Source organism: Erythrolamprus reginae, chromosome 2 (assembly GCF_031021105.1).
Source record: "Erythrolamprus reginae isolate rEryReg1 chromosome 2, rEryReg1.hap1, whole genome shotgun sequence".
Lineage (NCBI taxonomy): Eukaryota > Metazoa > Chordata > Lepidosauria > Squamata > Dipsadidae > Erythrolamprus > Erythrolamprus reginae.
The window spans coordinates 53,381,748-53,400,021 of record NC_091951.1 but is presented as its reverse complement, the minus strand read 5'-3'; the positions used below and the strand labels follow the sequence as shown (position 1 = coordinate 53,400,021).

Sequence of the window (18,274 nt, the reverse complement as noted above, 5' to 3'; positions counted from 1 at the left end):
GAAACTCAGTTGATGTTACAGTTCCATGTCATATCAAACTGAAGATTCTTGTCTCTGTATCTCACATTATAAGATTGGAGCCTGTTAATATTTACAAAAGGCTCTTCAGCAAAAATCCGCTACTCTAATTATGCAGTGAATGTAGCTCTTATTATTCTCGCTCTTTTATCTCTGATTTCATGTATGTGCAATTCAGAAAATAAATCTTTTTATATGTACAGTGATACCTCTACTTATGATCTTAATTCGTTCCGTGACCACGGTCTTAAGTAGAAAAGTTTGTAAGAAGAAGCAATTTTCCCCCTAGGAATCATGCATGTGATTGGAGAAACCACAGGGAGGGTGGAGGCCCTGTTTTCTCCCAGGAGATTCCTAGAGAGGCCCCATGGAGGCTTCTCCCTGCCTTTTCCGGTTACAGTTTCAGAGGCTCAGGTTTGTAAGTGGAAAATGGTTCTTGAGAAGAGGCAAAAAAATCTTGAACACCTGTTTCTTATCTAGCAAAGTTTGTAAGTAGAGGCATTCTTAGGTAGAGGTACCACTGTATAAAGGTTTTGCCATAGCCACAGATTTGACATTTTTATTTTCTCACATAAAGAAAATGATGGATGACCTTCTATCCATGCATTAAAGTACATCTTTTAAGGCTGGGATTAGCACATATTTGATCTCGCTTCTTGTTTGGTAATAGCAGCTCTTACTGGGTTAGCCTTGTTGAAAGGCTCCTTTTTCAAAGTACCTTGTTCAGCTCACGACAGATAAAACTATGTATGACTTACACTGGCTTCTTGATTCTACGAGGTTCCCCTATGGTACCACTGCAGATGCCCCTATAAGCTTTACCTGCCACATGAAAGTGTTGTGTACAGCAGAGAAATCATAAGACTCTTGACTGGGTTGACCCAGCAAGATCTAGCATGGCCAAGTGAGAAGGAGATGAAAAGGGAGAAAATGGGAATAGCCCTCATAGCAGGAAGACAACAAACATAAGCACCACATCTAATGATCTAATTCACATATATTCACAATCTCATTAGTTGGTTAAGTTGAACACTGAAAAGGAACTACTGTGGATAATGACAGCCACGTGTAGTTTGGTTTTATATAAACATCTGTTCTTTTACAACAGATGATTTGATGATATTTTGAAAAATAAACTGAAACTGCTGAGGTGAAAACTAGAATTGATGCTTCAGAAAGTTTCCTTAGATTTGTTTATATATTTCCAGACCTCCAACAATTTCTAAAATTTGTTCAATTGATTAAAAGAGCTTATAAGAAGCTTTCCAACAGCCAATATATCCAAATGTACAATTGCTTTAAATATTTATAAAATATGCATAGCAAATTTCATGAGCTGCTGGCAGAGCACAGCATATGTATTATAACATACCAGAATTATTCATCACTTTTTTGAACACTTAAGGCAAGAATATTACAATTGTGTGTGTGTGGATAACATATTTTTGCTGATAATGAAAAGGAACTAGTACAGATCTATTTCAAGCTTATTTGCTCTCGTCAGCCAGCCATACCCTTACTGGGACTTTACTAGGAATATGGCCCCTGGTGGGGCTGAGAGGCAAAAAGGAAGATGTATGCTCTTCCCATATTTGGATATACCAGGGTGACTTGAGAAAAAATCATTATATATATAGTATATGATAAAGCAGTATGAGTACTCTCCAATTTGGTGGATACTTTAGATTAACACAAAACCTGTCTCCACTTAATCCAGGGGTCCCCAAACATGGCAACTTTAAGACTTGTGGACTTCAAATGTGGAAGTCCACAAGTCTTAAAGCTGCCAAGTTTGAAGACCTCTGACTTAGTCTATGAAAAAGAGGTCTTATGCTATTAGGTAGCAACAGAGACTCTGCTTCTTACCTTACACCATATATTTGATGAATATTGTTTTTAATATTTCATAGCCAAGATTCAATGATTACTCAATAAACAACCGGAATGAAAGTATATAGAGTATATTTATCAAATATACAAGTGATATGCAGACAAGAGTATTAACAAGAGTTGTAACTAAAAAGAAAAATAGATAGCCATCTGGAAAGGCTAGAACCATGATGGCAAACCTATGGCAGGCGTGCCACAGATGGCATGCCAGTTCCGGCATGCATGTGCACAATGCCCAGCTCATTTTTGGCCTTCCAGAGGATGGGGGAGTCCGTTTTTCACCCTCCCCAGTCTTCAGGAAAGCCTCTGGTGCCTGTGGAGGGCACAAAATGGTCCAACAGGTCTACCTGAAGTCTGGAGGCTTCAGTGAGGCCTGCGCTCATAGTGGGAAGCATGGGGGTGTTGTGTGCATATGCACCAGGGGGAGGGCACTGCATTATGGGTGTGAGCACATGCACACATGCTATCGCACATCTGCATGCCATTTTGGCACCTAAGCAAAAATAAAGGTTTGCCATCACTTGGTTATGTCGCCAGGCATGGGGAAATAACTATCTTGTCCCCAAGCACCACCTTTTTCTGACTGTAATGTATGAGAATGGTATGATCGTTTTATAATATTTAGGGGTTTTAAATTGCTTTTAACTTATATTGGATTTCTACTTTGTATATTGTATTGCTGTTGTTGTGAGCCGCCCCGAGTCTTTGGAGAGGGACGGCATACAAATCTAATAAAACTAAACTAAACTAAACTAAACTAAAACAATGGACTAAAACTAAACAAGATAAAAGACCTGGCTTGGCAACATAAAATATGAGAAGGGTTTAGGAATAATTTTCACTGGCTGAACATGAAGGAAGAATATTACTATATCTGAAAAGAAGATTCCATAGATTCATCCAAATGTCATACTGTAATCCTCATTGGGTCTCTTCCACACATTCCCTAAAATAAGATACATCAAGTGTTTACTTTATCTTTCTGACGTTAGATATAAATGCTTATTTTCCCATAACGTTTTAGGAAAATAATATGAAAATATTCCAAAGCTGTATGCTGTTATAGCTTTTAAAATTATTATCTGTGGTTTATATATTTTATTTTTAAAATAAAACACTGATTATTTTAAATTATATAATGTTCTTAGTGTTGTAAACCACACTGAAAAAAGATATAAAAACAAATAAAAGTAATGCAGTTGCCACCAAAAAATGAACTAAATGAACTAAAGAAGTAAGGTATTCAGGACAATGGTGGCACAGTGATTAGAATGTACAGTAGTACTGCTGGCTAATTCTGCTAACTGTGGACTGCCAGAACTTCAGCAGTTCGATTCTCAGTGGCTACTGTTGATTCAGCCTTCTATCCTTCCGAGATTGGTAAAATGAGGACCCAGATTGTTGGGGGCAATATAGTGACTCTGTAAACAACTTAGAGAGGGCTATAAAGTACGGCAATGCTGGTATATAAGTGGTATTGCTGTTGGATATTTTTTTATTACAAGAAATATCTATTCAGCTTTATTTTAACAGGATATGCTACATTTGCAGCAGTACTAACCAACATTTAAAAGGGACACTGATTACCAGAATATGTACAAACGAGAAATAGGGATTGTAGTGGGAAGTAAGTAAACAGAGTCCTATTATAATTGACTGATTTGAATGGGTTTAGGATTCAAAAACAGGGTTATCACATGGATGGAATTCTGTCCCTGAATAAGGAGTTTTGATTAGTTAATCCGGGTTCATAAATATTTACACATAAATTTTGAAAACAATTTTAACTTTTCTTTCTAAAGTAGCATTCAAGTACCGGTAAGTTGAGGGAAACTTGAACATAAATGTCTGTATTCCTCCTTGTGTGATCAAATATTAAGAAATGGAGTAATAATCTACTTATGAGATTTACTGAACGAGGTTAAGATGATAGATACAGCTGAATTTCCTACATACCTAAGTCTATAATTCTACCCACACATACCAAAAAGTAAACCAAACTGAACTCAATTTTGTTTGTAAATACGTACATGCATATAGTTGCAAACCAGAAAGAACAGAAGTAATATAATAGTAAAGGAGACAATGAAATTTTTAAAAAAGTTGCAGCAAGGATTTTCATAAGAACATTCTTCCCTACTGTTCCAAGTATAATTATGACAATTATTATATCATTGCCTACGAGTGTATATTTTATGGATGCAGTTGAAAGATGCTGACCCTGACTCCTCTGGCGTGAATACTGAATTCCTTTTGTGTGTGTGATGGAGGGGGGAGAGAGAGAGAGAGAGAGAGAGAGAGAGGGAGGGAGGGAGGGAGAGGGAGAGGGAGAGAGAGAGAGAGAGAGAGAGAGAGAGAAGGTGGTGAATTAAGAATATTTTTTAAAATTAAATTTCAGCTAAAGTTAAATGTTAAGAGTTTTCTGATTTAAAACAATAAAAACCCTTATGGCATAAGCTTTTGGAGGCTAGAGTCTATTTTATCATTCATGAGGGACAGGAAGAACTGTTAAGTGAGAATTCATACAGAAGTAGAATGGTAAAAAAACCAGAGAAATCAATTAAATCATGTTTATTTGATTATAAAAATGAGTTGAAATGGGTATACTTACTGAGCTATTGCCCAGTATTTATTTATTCTACAGCAATTGTATACCCATTCACAATGGTTTATTCAACGATTGGGGGGAAAAGCATTCATGGTAATTAATGCAGTATAAAGGCAATCAATAATTAATACAAGTAACAACAAAGATAAATTATAATTGTAGTGATGAGAAATAAAGCAAAGAACGTAATAAAAACTGTTATCAACAAATAAATCAATATTAGGAATTCAAAGTAAATCAATTAATAATGGTAGGAAGTGTTCAATGCTAAACTTTTTAGGAAAGGTCTATCTTTGGTTTGCATATGGAATTTTAGAAGCGATGGAACAAGCTCTCATAGGACAGAGAATTCCACAATGTCAGAGCTACCGTTTTCTCTTCACAAAATGAACTAAGGCAATCCTATTTCAGCACTTTGAATTGCATCCAGAAACCCACTGATAATAAGGGCCTTAAAAAAAACCAACAAGGTGTAATGTGATCTTAGCAGGTTAACACCAGCCAGTAACTGGTCTGCTGCATTTTTACACTTACCCAGGTGGGCCTTCAAAGGCAAATTGTAGAATGTGTTGCAATATTCCAGCTGGGATGAGGGCATGAGCCACTGTTGGGTGAACTTTTGTCTTCTAGGTAGGAATGCAACTGGCACACCAATTAAAGCTGGACAAAAGCCTCCTTGGCCATTGCCTCCACCTGCCTAATCAGCCCTAGTCTCTGCTCTCTCAGGGGCAGTGGCGCCCCATTGAGAAACAATCTTGATTCCCACGGCGTTAACAATTAACTCTTTCTTGTTTAGGCAGATTCAGTCCTCTTGCTATTACTTCCAGACACCAGAATAAGATTTCCATACCTCAGTTTGCCCATATTTTCATCCTGGGTCAAACCTTTCAGAATATTTTCTTAGCTCTTGTTGGTTATTTTGCATGATTAATTGACAACAACTAAGTTAGAGGCTGTGAACTATTTTAAATTAATGAACAAATCCACTGAGAAACAACTGATGACACTGGAATGAAATACAAGATTTAAACAAGTTTGGTTAGAGTGTTTTTAAAAATCTGAAACTATTATCACCATCGGTTAGCTCTCAACCATATTTAAAAATCCTTCCTGGTACTTTTTTTGGTGTCTCTGTGTGGTGTGTGTGTGACTTTTAGATGGAACAACGGGAAAATTTAAAGAGCTTTCTGGAAATCCTGTCTGATTAATATCCAGCTCCTTTCAAATAAACAAATACATTAAGGATAAGACAGAAGCCTGAAATAAAATATTTCAACTCAATTACTTTTGTTGTCACTAAAATGCTTTCTATAGAGCTCATCATCTAAATTAGTCAATTAAACCTAAGCATCAGCTATTTTTAAATTATACCCAGTATTTTAGTGAGTTAAGATTTCAAGAACTCTATCTCCCAGTATCATCGGTACCCTTGACACTGTAAAGAAGTTTGAGGACTTCTTAAAATACCAGTCTAATAAGTAATTATCTTCTTCTAAGTAAACAAATACCTGTCACATCTCTTAATTCTCAAATATGCAGGGAATTTTTTCTCTTTCTGAGATAATTTCCTTTATCATCTATAGCTACGGAGCCTGTTACTCTGACAGCCCTATTTTAAATTACCTCATACGGTACCCAGTATAGTAGTGGGTTCCAAAGCACTTCACTACTGGTTCGTGCACATACCCACGAGCGGGCGGCTGGGTGGAACCTCCCACCACTGGCAATACCAGTTCTAAGAACCAGGCTGAACAGGAAGCAACCCACCGCTGACCTAGTATCACATAAAAATTGAGCCAAGTTTTTGAACTTGTATATATCTGCACAAGTATATTTTCTAAATTAAACCATTGTAAACCATTCAAAGGGGCTACCTTTGAAAAGTGTTCGGAAACTTCAGATCATGCAGAATGCAGCTGCGAGAGCAATCATGGGCTTCTCTAAGTATGCCCATATCACTCCAACACTCCGCAGTCTGCATTGGTTGCCGATCAGTTTCCGGTCACAATTCAAAGTGTTGGTTATGACCTATAAAGCCCTTCATGGCACCGGACCAGAATATCTCCGGGACCGCCTTCTGCCGCATGAATCCCAGCGACCGGTTCGGTCCCACAGAGTTGGCCTTCTCCGGGTCCCGTCGACTAAACAATGTCGTCTGGCGGGACCCAGGGGAAGAGCCTTCTCTGTGGCGGCTCCGACCCTCTGGAACCAGCTCCCCCCTGAGATTAGGATTGCCCCCACCCTCCTTGCCTTTCGCAAACTCCTTAAAACCCACCTCTGCCGTCAGGCATGGGGGAACTAAAACACCTCCCCCTTGCCCATGTTGTTTTGGTGTTAGATTGATTGTGTGCTTGTTTTTTAATATTCTGGGGTTGTTGTTTTTTTAATGAATTTTTTAGCTTAACATTGTAATTGGATTGGTGGGTATTGGATTTGTTATTATGTATTGGTTTTACTTTGTTGTGAGACGCCCCGAGTTTGCGGAGAGGGACGGCATATAAATCCAATAAATCTAAATCTAATCTAAATTCATTCAGTAGCTGCAGCATCAATTTGAAGCAGATAACTAATTTTTAATACTGTTAAAAGTGTATTTTTAGCTTATAAACTCAATCTATTTTAGAAAGTTAGCTCTTATAACAATCTACACATGCCAAGTACTAGTATTGCACTTAAAGCTTGTACAAAAGGTGGTATTAGCTATACTGTTTAAAATTATAATTTAATTTATGTCTGTATAACCAGTTTGGCTGGCCCTTTCAGACTTTGTTCCATAAAGAAGTATTTCACATACCTCACACTTCCAAGTGTTTGTCTCATAGAACTGTTCACTTTAGGCAGAAGTCCAAGAAAGCATAACTTATGATCCTTATCATAAAATCTCTATAGCCTCCCATGGAATCTTACTAAGCTTAAAGTTGCTATCATTACATTACTTTGAGTAATAACATTTATTCCAGTAAATTCATAACAGATTAAGCCAAACTTCATTTAAGGAGTAAAAGGCTGACTTGGAAATATCACGCTTATTTCAGCCACAGAAGAACATGTATTTTTCTTCACAATTGAGAATGTTGTGATTCTTGCTCTATTAAACACGTTCTTTAAAATTTGTCTTAGTTGTCTTAATTTTATCTTTTATCTCCTATCTTGTCCAAGGTGTAGTTTTATCCTGGCTAATTTTTGACAAGCTAATCTCAGCAGGAGGCCACAAACTGTGTGTAAATAAAATTATTTTCTAAAGGTTTCAAGTGCAAAACACAGAAGTGGAATATCATACATATTATAGGAAGCCAACTACACTGTCATGAAGGATGTATAACCACATCAGTTCTACAAAAGGTATGGGTGAATACCATCTTCAAAACCAAGTTCAATTTCACTATCTTGTATAATTACGGTACCGTACGATCTGATAGTTATAAAGCAACTTAAACATGTTAAAAGCCAGAGGTTCTCAAATTGTGGGTGGTAATGCACTGGGAAAAGTGAGCAAGTTTAAGGGAGGGAGGTGGGCCCAATCTGGAGACAGTTTGCATCTGAAAAGTTGAATGGAGACCAGAATTTCTTATCTGAAGCAAGTCAACAAACGTATCCAAATAAAAATTCACGGCACGTTCTGCCAGGATTCGTCCTAAGTTTCATGGTTTAAACTTAGAAGCTGGAATCATTTTCTAACTTCTACTCTGCTTTGAAAAGCCAATTGTCTGATTGCAAAAGCAGGTTTCTCTGAGGCAGGTGGCTATGCAGATATAATCAATCAATCGCTTAATCAATCAAACAAACACAGGAGTTGTGGTGCAACCTTAAAAGGCCCCAGCCTTGTATGTTCAAATTTCCTAGTTAGTGCTACAATGCTGGATCACTTTCAGAATGTGTCTTGCCAAGACTAAGCCTGTAGAGAGAGCAATGACAGAGCTCCACCTTTGGGTGAACAAGTCTCATGGCAAGTTACCAGTGTTGGTAGAATCTAGTGACAAATTCAGAATTTATAGCTGCAGTTAATAGAGATTCCAAATGTAAAATGAAAAAAATAAGTGGCAGTTTGAAAAAGGAAAACCAAGATAAACAAACTCATCCTTCCCACTAAAATAAAATTGTTTTAAATGACTCCAAAGGTTTGATACCATAAATCTGCAAGGTCCTATCATTGTTTAGTTTTATATTCAGATTAAAATTTGATTAGCGGTAGTTCTCAAATTGGGCCTATAATTTATGTTGCTATTTGTTAAGTGAGTTTTGCCCCATTTTACGCTCTTTCTTGCCACAGTTGTTAAGTGAATTTAGCTTCCCTATCCGACCCCAAGGACAACCTGGCATATTTCAGAAATACATTGCCAAGTGCCTGAATTTTGACTGTGTGAGCATGGGGATGCTGCAATGGTCGTAAGTGTGAAAAAAGAGTCATAGGTCATTTTTTTCAGTGCTGTTGTAATTTTGAACAATCACTAAATGAACAGCTGCAAGTCGAGACTACCTGTATTAAAGTCAGTGGTATAATTTATGTTTTGCCAAACAACTTCAATGCAATCATTTGTTTCACCCACTGGAGATAAAGGATGGGGTAATTTTATGAATTTATTTACCAAATTAAAGGAAAATTTTAGAAATCATGCAATACTGTACACCAAAATACTGATCAGATCTGTATAAATACAAAAGTAACAGAGACTTTTGGTTTTGGAATAAATATGTGCTCTCTTTCAATTTTTTTGAAGTTTTGCCTCTGAAAGTTATCGGACCTTCATGTGGGACACATTGCTGTACAAAATAGTCTTGACTTCAATGTTTGATTGATTTCATAAAGAAAATAATCCAACAGACGATAACTCTAGTAGTAGTAGTAGTTATTTTTTCCCTGAACTGTAGCTTTAATTTGTGAAATATTAAACACTTACCCCACCAAGCATTGTATTCATTAAAAATACTGTTGCTAGCATACATATAATTATTTCAAACCAAAAAAGTGAAATTTAATTGGGTCAAAATTAGGTCATTATTTAAGAGAGCTTCTACAAAAATATCTGATCCCTGCTGTGCAGCAATATGTGAACTAAAATGGTCTTAACAGTCCTTTGAGAGTGTCACTAATACATGCTTGTAGTTAATATGCTCACACTGGTAACTTGTTTTTTAAACTGTATTCTGAATTTAGTTGGCCTTAAACGAAAGAAGGTATAAAACAAAAAAGTATACAGTATGTGTAATAACTTCTGTATTTAATTTTTCCCTTACCACTATTTTTAATGTATCTTCTGGGAATCCTTAGTACTTGTGAAATAATGCAATACTTCATGATACTTTTGCCCTAGATTCAACCACTCTAATATATTATTTCTAGTAAGTCTTTTAATATCAGTTATGAAAAACATGAATGGGAAGAAAACCATGTTCCTCATGTCGGCTTGTGGGTTTCTTATTAGCATCCAGTTAACCACTGAAAGCCAAAATGGTTTTTCTTTTGTTTTTAAATATATTACTAGTGGTTTTTAGCTAAAGATGGAAACATAATAACCAACAACTGGAATATCACATACAATGCAGCATCCTGCTAAATATGATTTTTGTGACTGTAAGCAATTTAGAATTGCCTCAACGAGATGAGAAGCATACAAGTTTAAAAATAAATACCGTATTTTTGGAGTATAAGATGCACCTTTTTACCCTCCAAAAGAGGGTGAAAACTTGAGTGCATCTTATAGACCGAATGTAGCCCCACCCAGCCACCCTCACTCTTTGGTCTCTGCCTGCCAACAGTTTACCTCTTTGCAGCAAACAGCAGCACAGCCTAATTAGCACAAGCTACTGATTATCTGTCTCCCCACACTCAGCTGATTGGTTAAAGTTGCCAGTGCTAAAATGAAAGTGAAACTAAAGCTGCATGGAGGCAAATTGCTGGAGAGAGAGGCAAAGGCTGAAACTGGATGTTTGTTTTTTTGCTGCAAAGAGGTAAATGTCTATATCATGTTCAAATTATTCTTATTATTTAAAGACTGCTTTATTATTGTTCTGGACAACTTAACAAAGTGAAAAAGTTTTTAAAAATAAATGCTTGATCCGAAGAGACCCTGTACTATTGTATCTTTTAAATAGCAGAGAATACTTCCAGGAAGCCACATCAATTTTAAAGATCTGTAAAAGTATTTATTTATTTATTATTTATTATTTGGATTTGTATGCCGCCCCTCTCCGAAGACTCGGGGCGGCTCACAACAAGTGAAAAAACAATCCAATACATAATCCAATTAATTAAAATATGAAAAGTTTTAAAAAACCCTATACTAACATACACACACACAAGCATATCATGCATAAATTCAGCAGGCCCAGGGGGAGATGTTCAGTTTCCCCATGCCTGACGGCAAAGGTGGGTTTTGAGAAGTTTACGGAAGGCAGGAAGAGTAGGGGCAGTTCTGATCTCCGGGGGGAGTTGGTTCCAGAGAGTCGGTGCCGCCACAGAGAAGGCTCTCCCCCTGGGGCCCGCCAACCGACATTGTTTAGTTGACGGGACCCGGAGGAGGTCCACTCTGTGGGACCTAATCGGTCGCTGGGATTCGTGCGGCAGAAGGCGGTCTCGGAGATATTCTGGTCCGATGCCATGAAGGGCTTTAAAGGTCATAACCAACACTTTGAATTGTGACCGGAAACTGATCGGCAGCCAATGCAGACTGCGGAGTGATGGTGAAACATGGGCATACCTAGGTAAGCCCATGACTGCTCTCGCAGCTGCATTCTGCACGATCTGAAGTTTCCGAACACTTTTCAAAGGTAGCCCCATGTAGAGAGCATTACAGTAGTCGAACCTCGAAATGTCCTGTTTTAGTATTAGTATTAAGATAAGGCCGCTGAGTTAAATCCTGACTTAGTCATGTTTGGAGTAGATCTATTTAAATAATTGGAAGGAGTTAGTGTGATAAATATATAAGAAAATTTTCTGGGATTAATATACTGCCATAAAGTACATTTCTCCAATTCTTTGCTATTTCTATGGGTCAGGTAAACATGCACAGAAATACAAAGCCAACAGTGTATATCTTCTGTTCTGTTTGCTGTTTGGCAAATAGCTGGGAGACAGAGGCCTTTTTTCCTTGTTTTCCTCCTCCAAAACTAAGGTGCGTCTTATAACACCCCCCCTCCCAAAAGATAGTAAGTAAGTAAATAAGTAAATAAATAAATACATACATGTTTATGGTATAGCAACTTTTTGGAGTTAGGAATGCTAAAATATATGAAAAGCACAGAATAAAAATAAAAATCATTCAGAATCCCGCAGTTTAGAGCAAAAAATGGTACCAATCATCTATTACTACTTAGTTTGTAAATTGATACACATGTTGCTTCTAAAGGGAGAGAGAAGAGATGCTTCTTTGACATACCCAACATCAAATGCTAATGGCCATTCCCTTCCAGCAGATTAAAAAAAAACAGAATCAAAATCAGAGCATTGACAAAATTAAATATTTCTGAAAGAATGAAATTACATCTTGTTCAGAAAGGTTTTTTTTAAAGTTCTGTAACACACATATAATAAAGCCCAAATAAACATTTTTGCAACTGTTATCCTCTAGACAATTATGACATACCTACCTAAAACTCAAAAGTATCAAAACATAGAAGGCCCTTTACTCTGTATGGTGTCATACCCTCCCCACAGATGTCTTTGAAGAACAATGCAGGAAGGTTCCTGACTGAGAAAGATGACACCTTTGTGAGTCTGGACAGACACAAAAAAACTACAGAGCATGTTCTTCTCCAGTTCCTGCACTATAGAAATGTTCGTACACCACATCTCGCCATGAATACATAAGTATCCAAGGTGCGCAAAACAATTTTATATGGCCCTGCTGATTTCAGATACCACAACATACAGTGATGCCTAGTTCTGTGCAGTGATGCTCAAAATTTGTCCAATGGTGGCCTGTACCTGAGTCTTAACTTTATAACTTAGATACGTGCTTTATAACGATATAGTCTTCCATAAAACTGTAGGTTTTTTATTCTCCCATGCATTTACCTAATGCTGCTATCCCTTCTTTTAGATTCTCATGTTTGTACATACTTTTAATGTGTCTGCATATTACTTTTTGTGTGTATATATACATTTATTTTCTGTATGCATGTATATGTGTGTATAACATTTTATACACGTGTGTGTGTGTGTGTGTGCGTATTTCATAATCTATATTTTTAGACCATGCTTCTTTTTAGTTACTTATCACCCTCCTTATGTTGGTCTATGACTATAATAAAGATTTGATTTCATGTGACCTAACAACTGTTTTGTGTTTACATAATTGCCACTTATCTTTATGCAGCAGCTATCCTCAACTGGTAACTAGATAGGCATTATGATAGTTGTCTAATATATTTGGAAAGGACAGGATGAAAAGGACCTTAGAACAATCATAGAGGATATCGTAACTTACTTAAATATTAAAGAAATCCAAGGTAGTTATTAAAAACTATGAAAAGGAGCACGGGCCTGAAAACGTTTCCAACCAGTCAAGTTTAGATTAAATTGTTACTCTTGTACAGTGAAGCTCATATTTATGTTCAAAACATGTTTTGATGGCAACTCATGTCTCTGTTTTGCAGCTGTAAGCACTCGCAGACATGGCTGCATTTCCAATATTTTACTGAACACAAGACACACATTTCTATGGAATTCTTATATAAGAACCTTCAGAATCAACCCTCACTTACAGATCCAATGAGCTGGAAGTAGTAATTTTGTCTGCTGTTAACTTGTCAAACTGAAAAGGAACAATGCAATTAAATGGAAATCATTGCTTGATATTCTGTCTGTCTGAAAAGCCAATTTAATCTTACTTCTAAAACAATTCTGATTCTATCCCATTCTGCTGAATTACATCTCCCACAGACTCATTTGTAAAATGACAGCAAAATAGTATTTGTGATAACTTGAATACTTTGTACGGATAAAATATATGATTTGCAAAGAAAACCTCTTTCCTTTATATACTGGTAAGTACTGAACAAGATGTTTCAGACATAAAACAGTGAAGGGGAAGGTTTTTTGTTGGGTAAGGAGGATACAAGTACTGTACTGCTTTGCAGAGAACTTTTCAGTTGGAAGGATTTAAATGCTTTTAACTTAGCCCAGGTGATAGCGACATAATTATGTTGAACTATTCTACACAATGTAGAGTGTAAATATTTTAGTATGTAACAAATTGAAAAATTAGTAATAAGGTAACCATGTGATAGCTAATAAGCTTGTCCATGATCTATTTTGCATCTTAGCTTTTCAGAAGATGAAGAAGAAATATCAAATATCAAGAGGGCAACAAGTGTACTGTTACAGATCAAAAATATCAAGAGACCATCTAATTATAATTATATCCCTCGAAGAGGCTGAAAATATAAACAAATGTTATGTATACAGCTTTAAAAAGGGTATGTGATCTACATGCTATACAACTGAACATATGGCTCATATCTCCACTGTGTACCTAGTCTCAACTTGCCCTTAATTAAGAGGGGAAAATATATCTACTAAGATACTATGCAGAGCAAACATCTATTTTTTTTTGTAATGACTTTTCACTTTTCTCTAGCGTAGGACAATTTTTCTAGATAATATTTCAAGAGGTGCTAAGGCCAACAACATTTAGAAACATAGAAGTCTGACGGCAGAAAAAGACCTCATGGTCCATCTAGTCTGCCCTTATACTATTTTCTGTATTTTATCTTAGGATGGATATGTGTTTATCCCAGGCATGTTTAAATTCAGTTACTGTGGATTTATCTACCACGTCTGCTGGAAGTTTGTTCCAAGGATCTACTACTCTTTCAGTAAAATAATATTTTCTCATGTTGCTTTTGATCTTTCCCCCAACTAACTTCAGATTGTGTCCCCTTGTTCTTGTGTTCACTTTCCTATTAAAAACACTTCCCTCCTGGACCTTATTTAACCCTTTAATATATTTAAATGTTTCGATCATGTCCCCCCTTTTCCTTCTGTCCTCCAGACTATACAGATTGAGTTCATTAAGTCTTTCCTGATACGTTTTATGCTTAAGATCTTCCACCATTCTTGTAGCCCGTCTTTGGACCCGTTCAATTTTGTCAATATCTTTTTGTAGGTGAGGTCTCCAGAACTGAACACAGTATTCCAAATGTGGTCTCACCAGCATTCTATATAGCGGGATCATAATCTCCCTCTTCCTGCTTGTTATACCTCTAGCTATGCAGCCAAGCATCCTACTTGCTTTCCCTACCGCCTGACTGCACTGTTCACCCATTTTGAGACTGTCAGAAATCACTACCCCTAAATTTATTTCCATAAATTTACAGGGCAGCTAGCTATTCTTTAATCATTTCAAAATTTCTTGGAATCATAAACAAAAATTCAAAACTAAACATTTCCTGTGAAAAAAACTTTGTATGGCTGCATAAAAGCTAAACTGGCATGGATACTGTAGAAAACATGTAATATTCAACAAATACTGATCCTGCAAAAGATCCATTCAAAAGCATTGCAAGAACATTTTTTAATGTAAATGAGATGAGATTGGAAAAGAAATAAAAATAACTTAGCTAACTCAATTCTATTTATTGAACCTGGCCAGAACGTATCTCCCAACAGCCCAAAAAACATAAACAAATAAAAGATTACATAATGGTGAAAGTGCATGGCACTGGAGAGAAATCCAGATTTAAGTCTACCTTTAACCACTGAAACTCTCTGGAACCTTCAGCCAGTCACTCTCAGGCCAATCTACCTGAGAGAGTTGTTTGTGTGGGGAAAATTGGAAGAAGAGCGCTACAATTATCTTAAGCTCCTAAACCAAAGTGGGATATAATGCCAATACAGAGATAAAGCCCAAAATAGAAATGAATGAAAACACCAGTTTATAGATTAAGGAAAACTTCAGAAATATTGCAAAAATTAAATGACTCAGAAACCAGTAGTACATCATAATCCCCTTATATAAGGCTACATTATGATGACATTTGGAGCCTATTGATCCTTTTGATTTATATATATACACAACGCAAAAATGTGTAAAAAAGGCAACTAATATGATCAAGAGAATAGACTAAATGACTGCATACAAGGAGCTTTTTAAAGCTGAAAAATATAAATGGAAAATGACAAGAAACATGCAGAAGTTGACAGATATTCTCCACTCTTAACTTTTTATGAATTAAGATGAATCAGTGCATTAAGAATGAATCTAAACCTTATTCTTAGTGTGCTGATTCGTCTAACATTTGTACATATAACAAAGTTAGATGTGGAACCTGTAATTGAAATGTGAAGTAATAATAGTCAATTTCATTTCCTTAAAGATTGAACTGTTTCTTGTTTCTAAGAAAAAAGTAAACCAATGCTGTCAATATCTATTAAACATGGACACTATGACTCTAAATACTTCCCATAGACAGCTACATTACAAGACAGCTGTTGCAATGGTGTTCTGCTTTAAAGTGAACAGATCTATCCATTTCAAACCAGATCCTGAAAAAAATATCATTTCATCAAAAATGCAGAATTTTTCTTTCACCTCTTTGATCTGTTCCTTGCGTACCATGTAGCTAGGCAAACAACCAACTGTCCGGTGAAAAGCAGCTTCAGCATTCAGCATGACCTTTTAAGAATTACATGGAGCCAAATCTATTATAAGATGAGTAAACCAATGAAAACTCCCAAGTTAGGTTATAAAAGTCAAAACCTATTGTCGGTTAGTTCTATCAGTTCTATTAGCATTTGTTGTTACATTATGTATTTCATGTAATACAAACCCATAAATAAAATAATAATAATTATGTTTAAAAGTTTTGAAAACGTATATTATTTATCTGCAATAACTAACATAAATGCATATTAGTTATTTCAGACAAATAAAAGGTTCCAATAATCTCTGAATGTGCAAGTTTGTAATAATGTAGGATTGTAAATTCAGTCCAAGATAAGATTGTGCATATTTTGTATGTTTCACTAGTTGTTGTATGAAGTGGGGAATCTGTCTAAGTCAAACTCACCTTCCCTACAAAGTCGCATCGCTTCTCGGTTTTTACCATACTCCTTGAAATTTTCTTCTAAGGCTGCTCCTGTGAGGATGTAACAAACACAAGAAAAATGTAAGTTTGTAGAGTTCCTTTTAGAGTGTCAGATACATGGCAAATTATATTGATTAAATCCACAGCTTTCAGTACAATAATATAAAACGAATGTCTTATGTCTATCTCCCATCTTACATAAAACAGTTTAAATACATCTGATAGGAAAAAATTGTCAAGATGCAAAAAGCATGTAGTAGGTGTTTTCCTTCCGTCTTTAAAAGCAAGCAGGTGTTATAACAAACATAGACAACAAAGGATTTCATATGGTCTAGAAGTGAAATGCTAGAAGAAATATCTGTTACAAAAAGATTTTTATTTTAGAATAATTAAAAATCAACTTTCTGAATACAACTTTGCTTTGGAACAAAGAAGAGAGATTTCTCTGCAGTGGCTCCTTAGCTTTGAAATGCTTTCCTCTAAATATGAATTAGAATGACATCCCCAGCCATTCCATCACTAGGTTCAAACACATTCATTCAGGTATTTTTAAAACTGATCTAGTGTTATACAGTATGCTCTTTTTATATATACACTGAATTGGTGAATGATCATAAATGACCAAAAAATGTTAACAGGCAATAATCATCTGGAAAGATGTTCTGTTTCAAATGTTGATACAACAATGAAATCAAATCAGCATCCTCCATTTATTTAACAAGTGGCAGATGCACCTCATAGCTCCACTGTTTTTATTGTGAAAAGGACAGCTAGAATTCCTACTGTCAAACATCCTATCACAAACGAAAGTAGAAAAATGTGGGTTAGACAGCAACACCACCAGATGGATTGAAAACTGGCTAACCAATTGCATTCAATGTGTAGTGCTTAATGGAACTACATCTACATGGAGGGATATGTGCACTAGAGTACCCCGAGGCTCTGTTTTAGGCCCAGTACTCTTCCACATCTTCATCAATGACTTGGACAAGGGGATAGATGGGAAATTCATCAAATTTGCAAATGACACCTAATTGGCAGGAATAGTCAACACTCCAGAAGACAGGCTCTAGGTACAGAAAGGTCTTGACAGATGTGAACATTGGGCACTATTTAACAGAATAAAATTCAATGGTGAAAAAAATCAGATTCTACATTTAGGCCAGAAAAACAAAATGCATGGGTACAGTATATGTGGGACCTTGCTCAACAATAGTAACTCTGAGAAGGACCTTGGAGTCCTGGTGGACAACCATTTAAATATGAGCCAGCAGTGTACAGCAGCTGCCAAAAAAGCCAAGAAAGTTCTAGGCTGCATTAACAGAGGGATAGAATCAAAGTAAGTGTTAATAATGCCTTGGTAAGGCCACACTTGGAATACTGCATTCAGTTTTGGTCGCATGATGTAAAAAGGATGTTGAGACCCTAGAAAGAGTACAGAGAAGAGCAACAAAGATTATTAGGGGACTGGAGGCTAAAACATATGAAGAACAGTTGCAGGAACTAGGTATGTCTACTTTAATGAAAAGAAGGACTAGGGGAGATAAGATAGCAGTGTTCCAACATCAAATTATTCTTTAAAGCACTTGAGGGTAGAACAAGAAGTAATGTGTGGAAACTAAGCAAGGAGAGAAGCAACTTAGAAATAAGGAGAAATTTCCTGACAGTTAGAACAATTAATCTGTGGAATAGCTTGCCTCCAGGATTTGTGAATACTCCAACACTGGAAGT

General features: G+C 36.3%; 1 protein-coding gene across 2 annotated transcripts in view; it reads right to left on the bottom strand.

Moving 5' to 3' along the window:
* The window catches only part of ATXN7 (ataxin 7), a 123,511-nt gene that overhangs the window by 50,247 nt on the left and 54,990 nt on the right, over window positions 1–18,274 (bottom strand). For both annotated transcript variants that reach the window (XM_070738157.1, XM_070738158.1), the window contains one exon: window positions 16,526–16,594. In XM_070738157.1, the coding sequence (XP_070594258.1) occupies window positions 16,526–16,594 (69 nt within the window). The remainder of the gene's footprint in view (window positions 1–16,525; window positions 16,595–18,274) is intronic.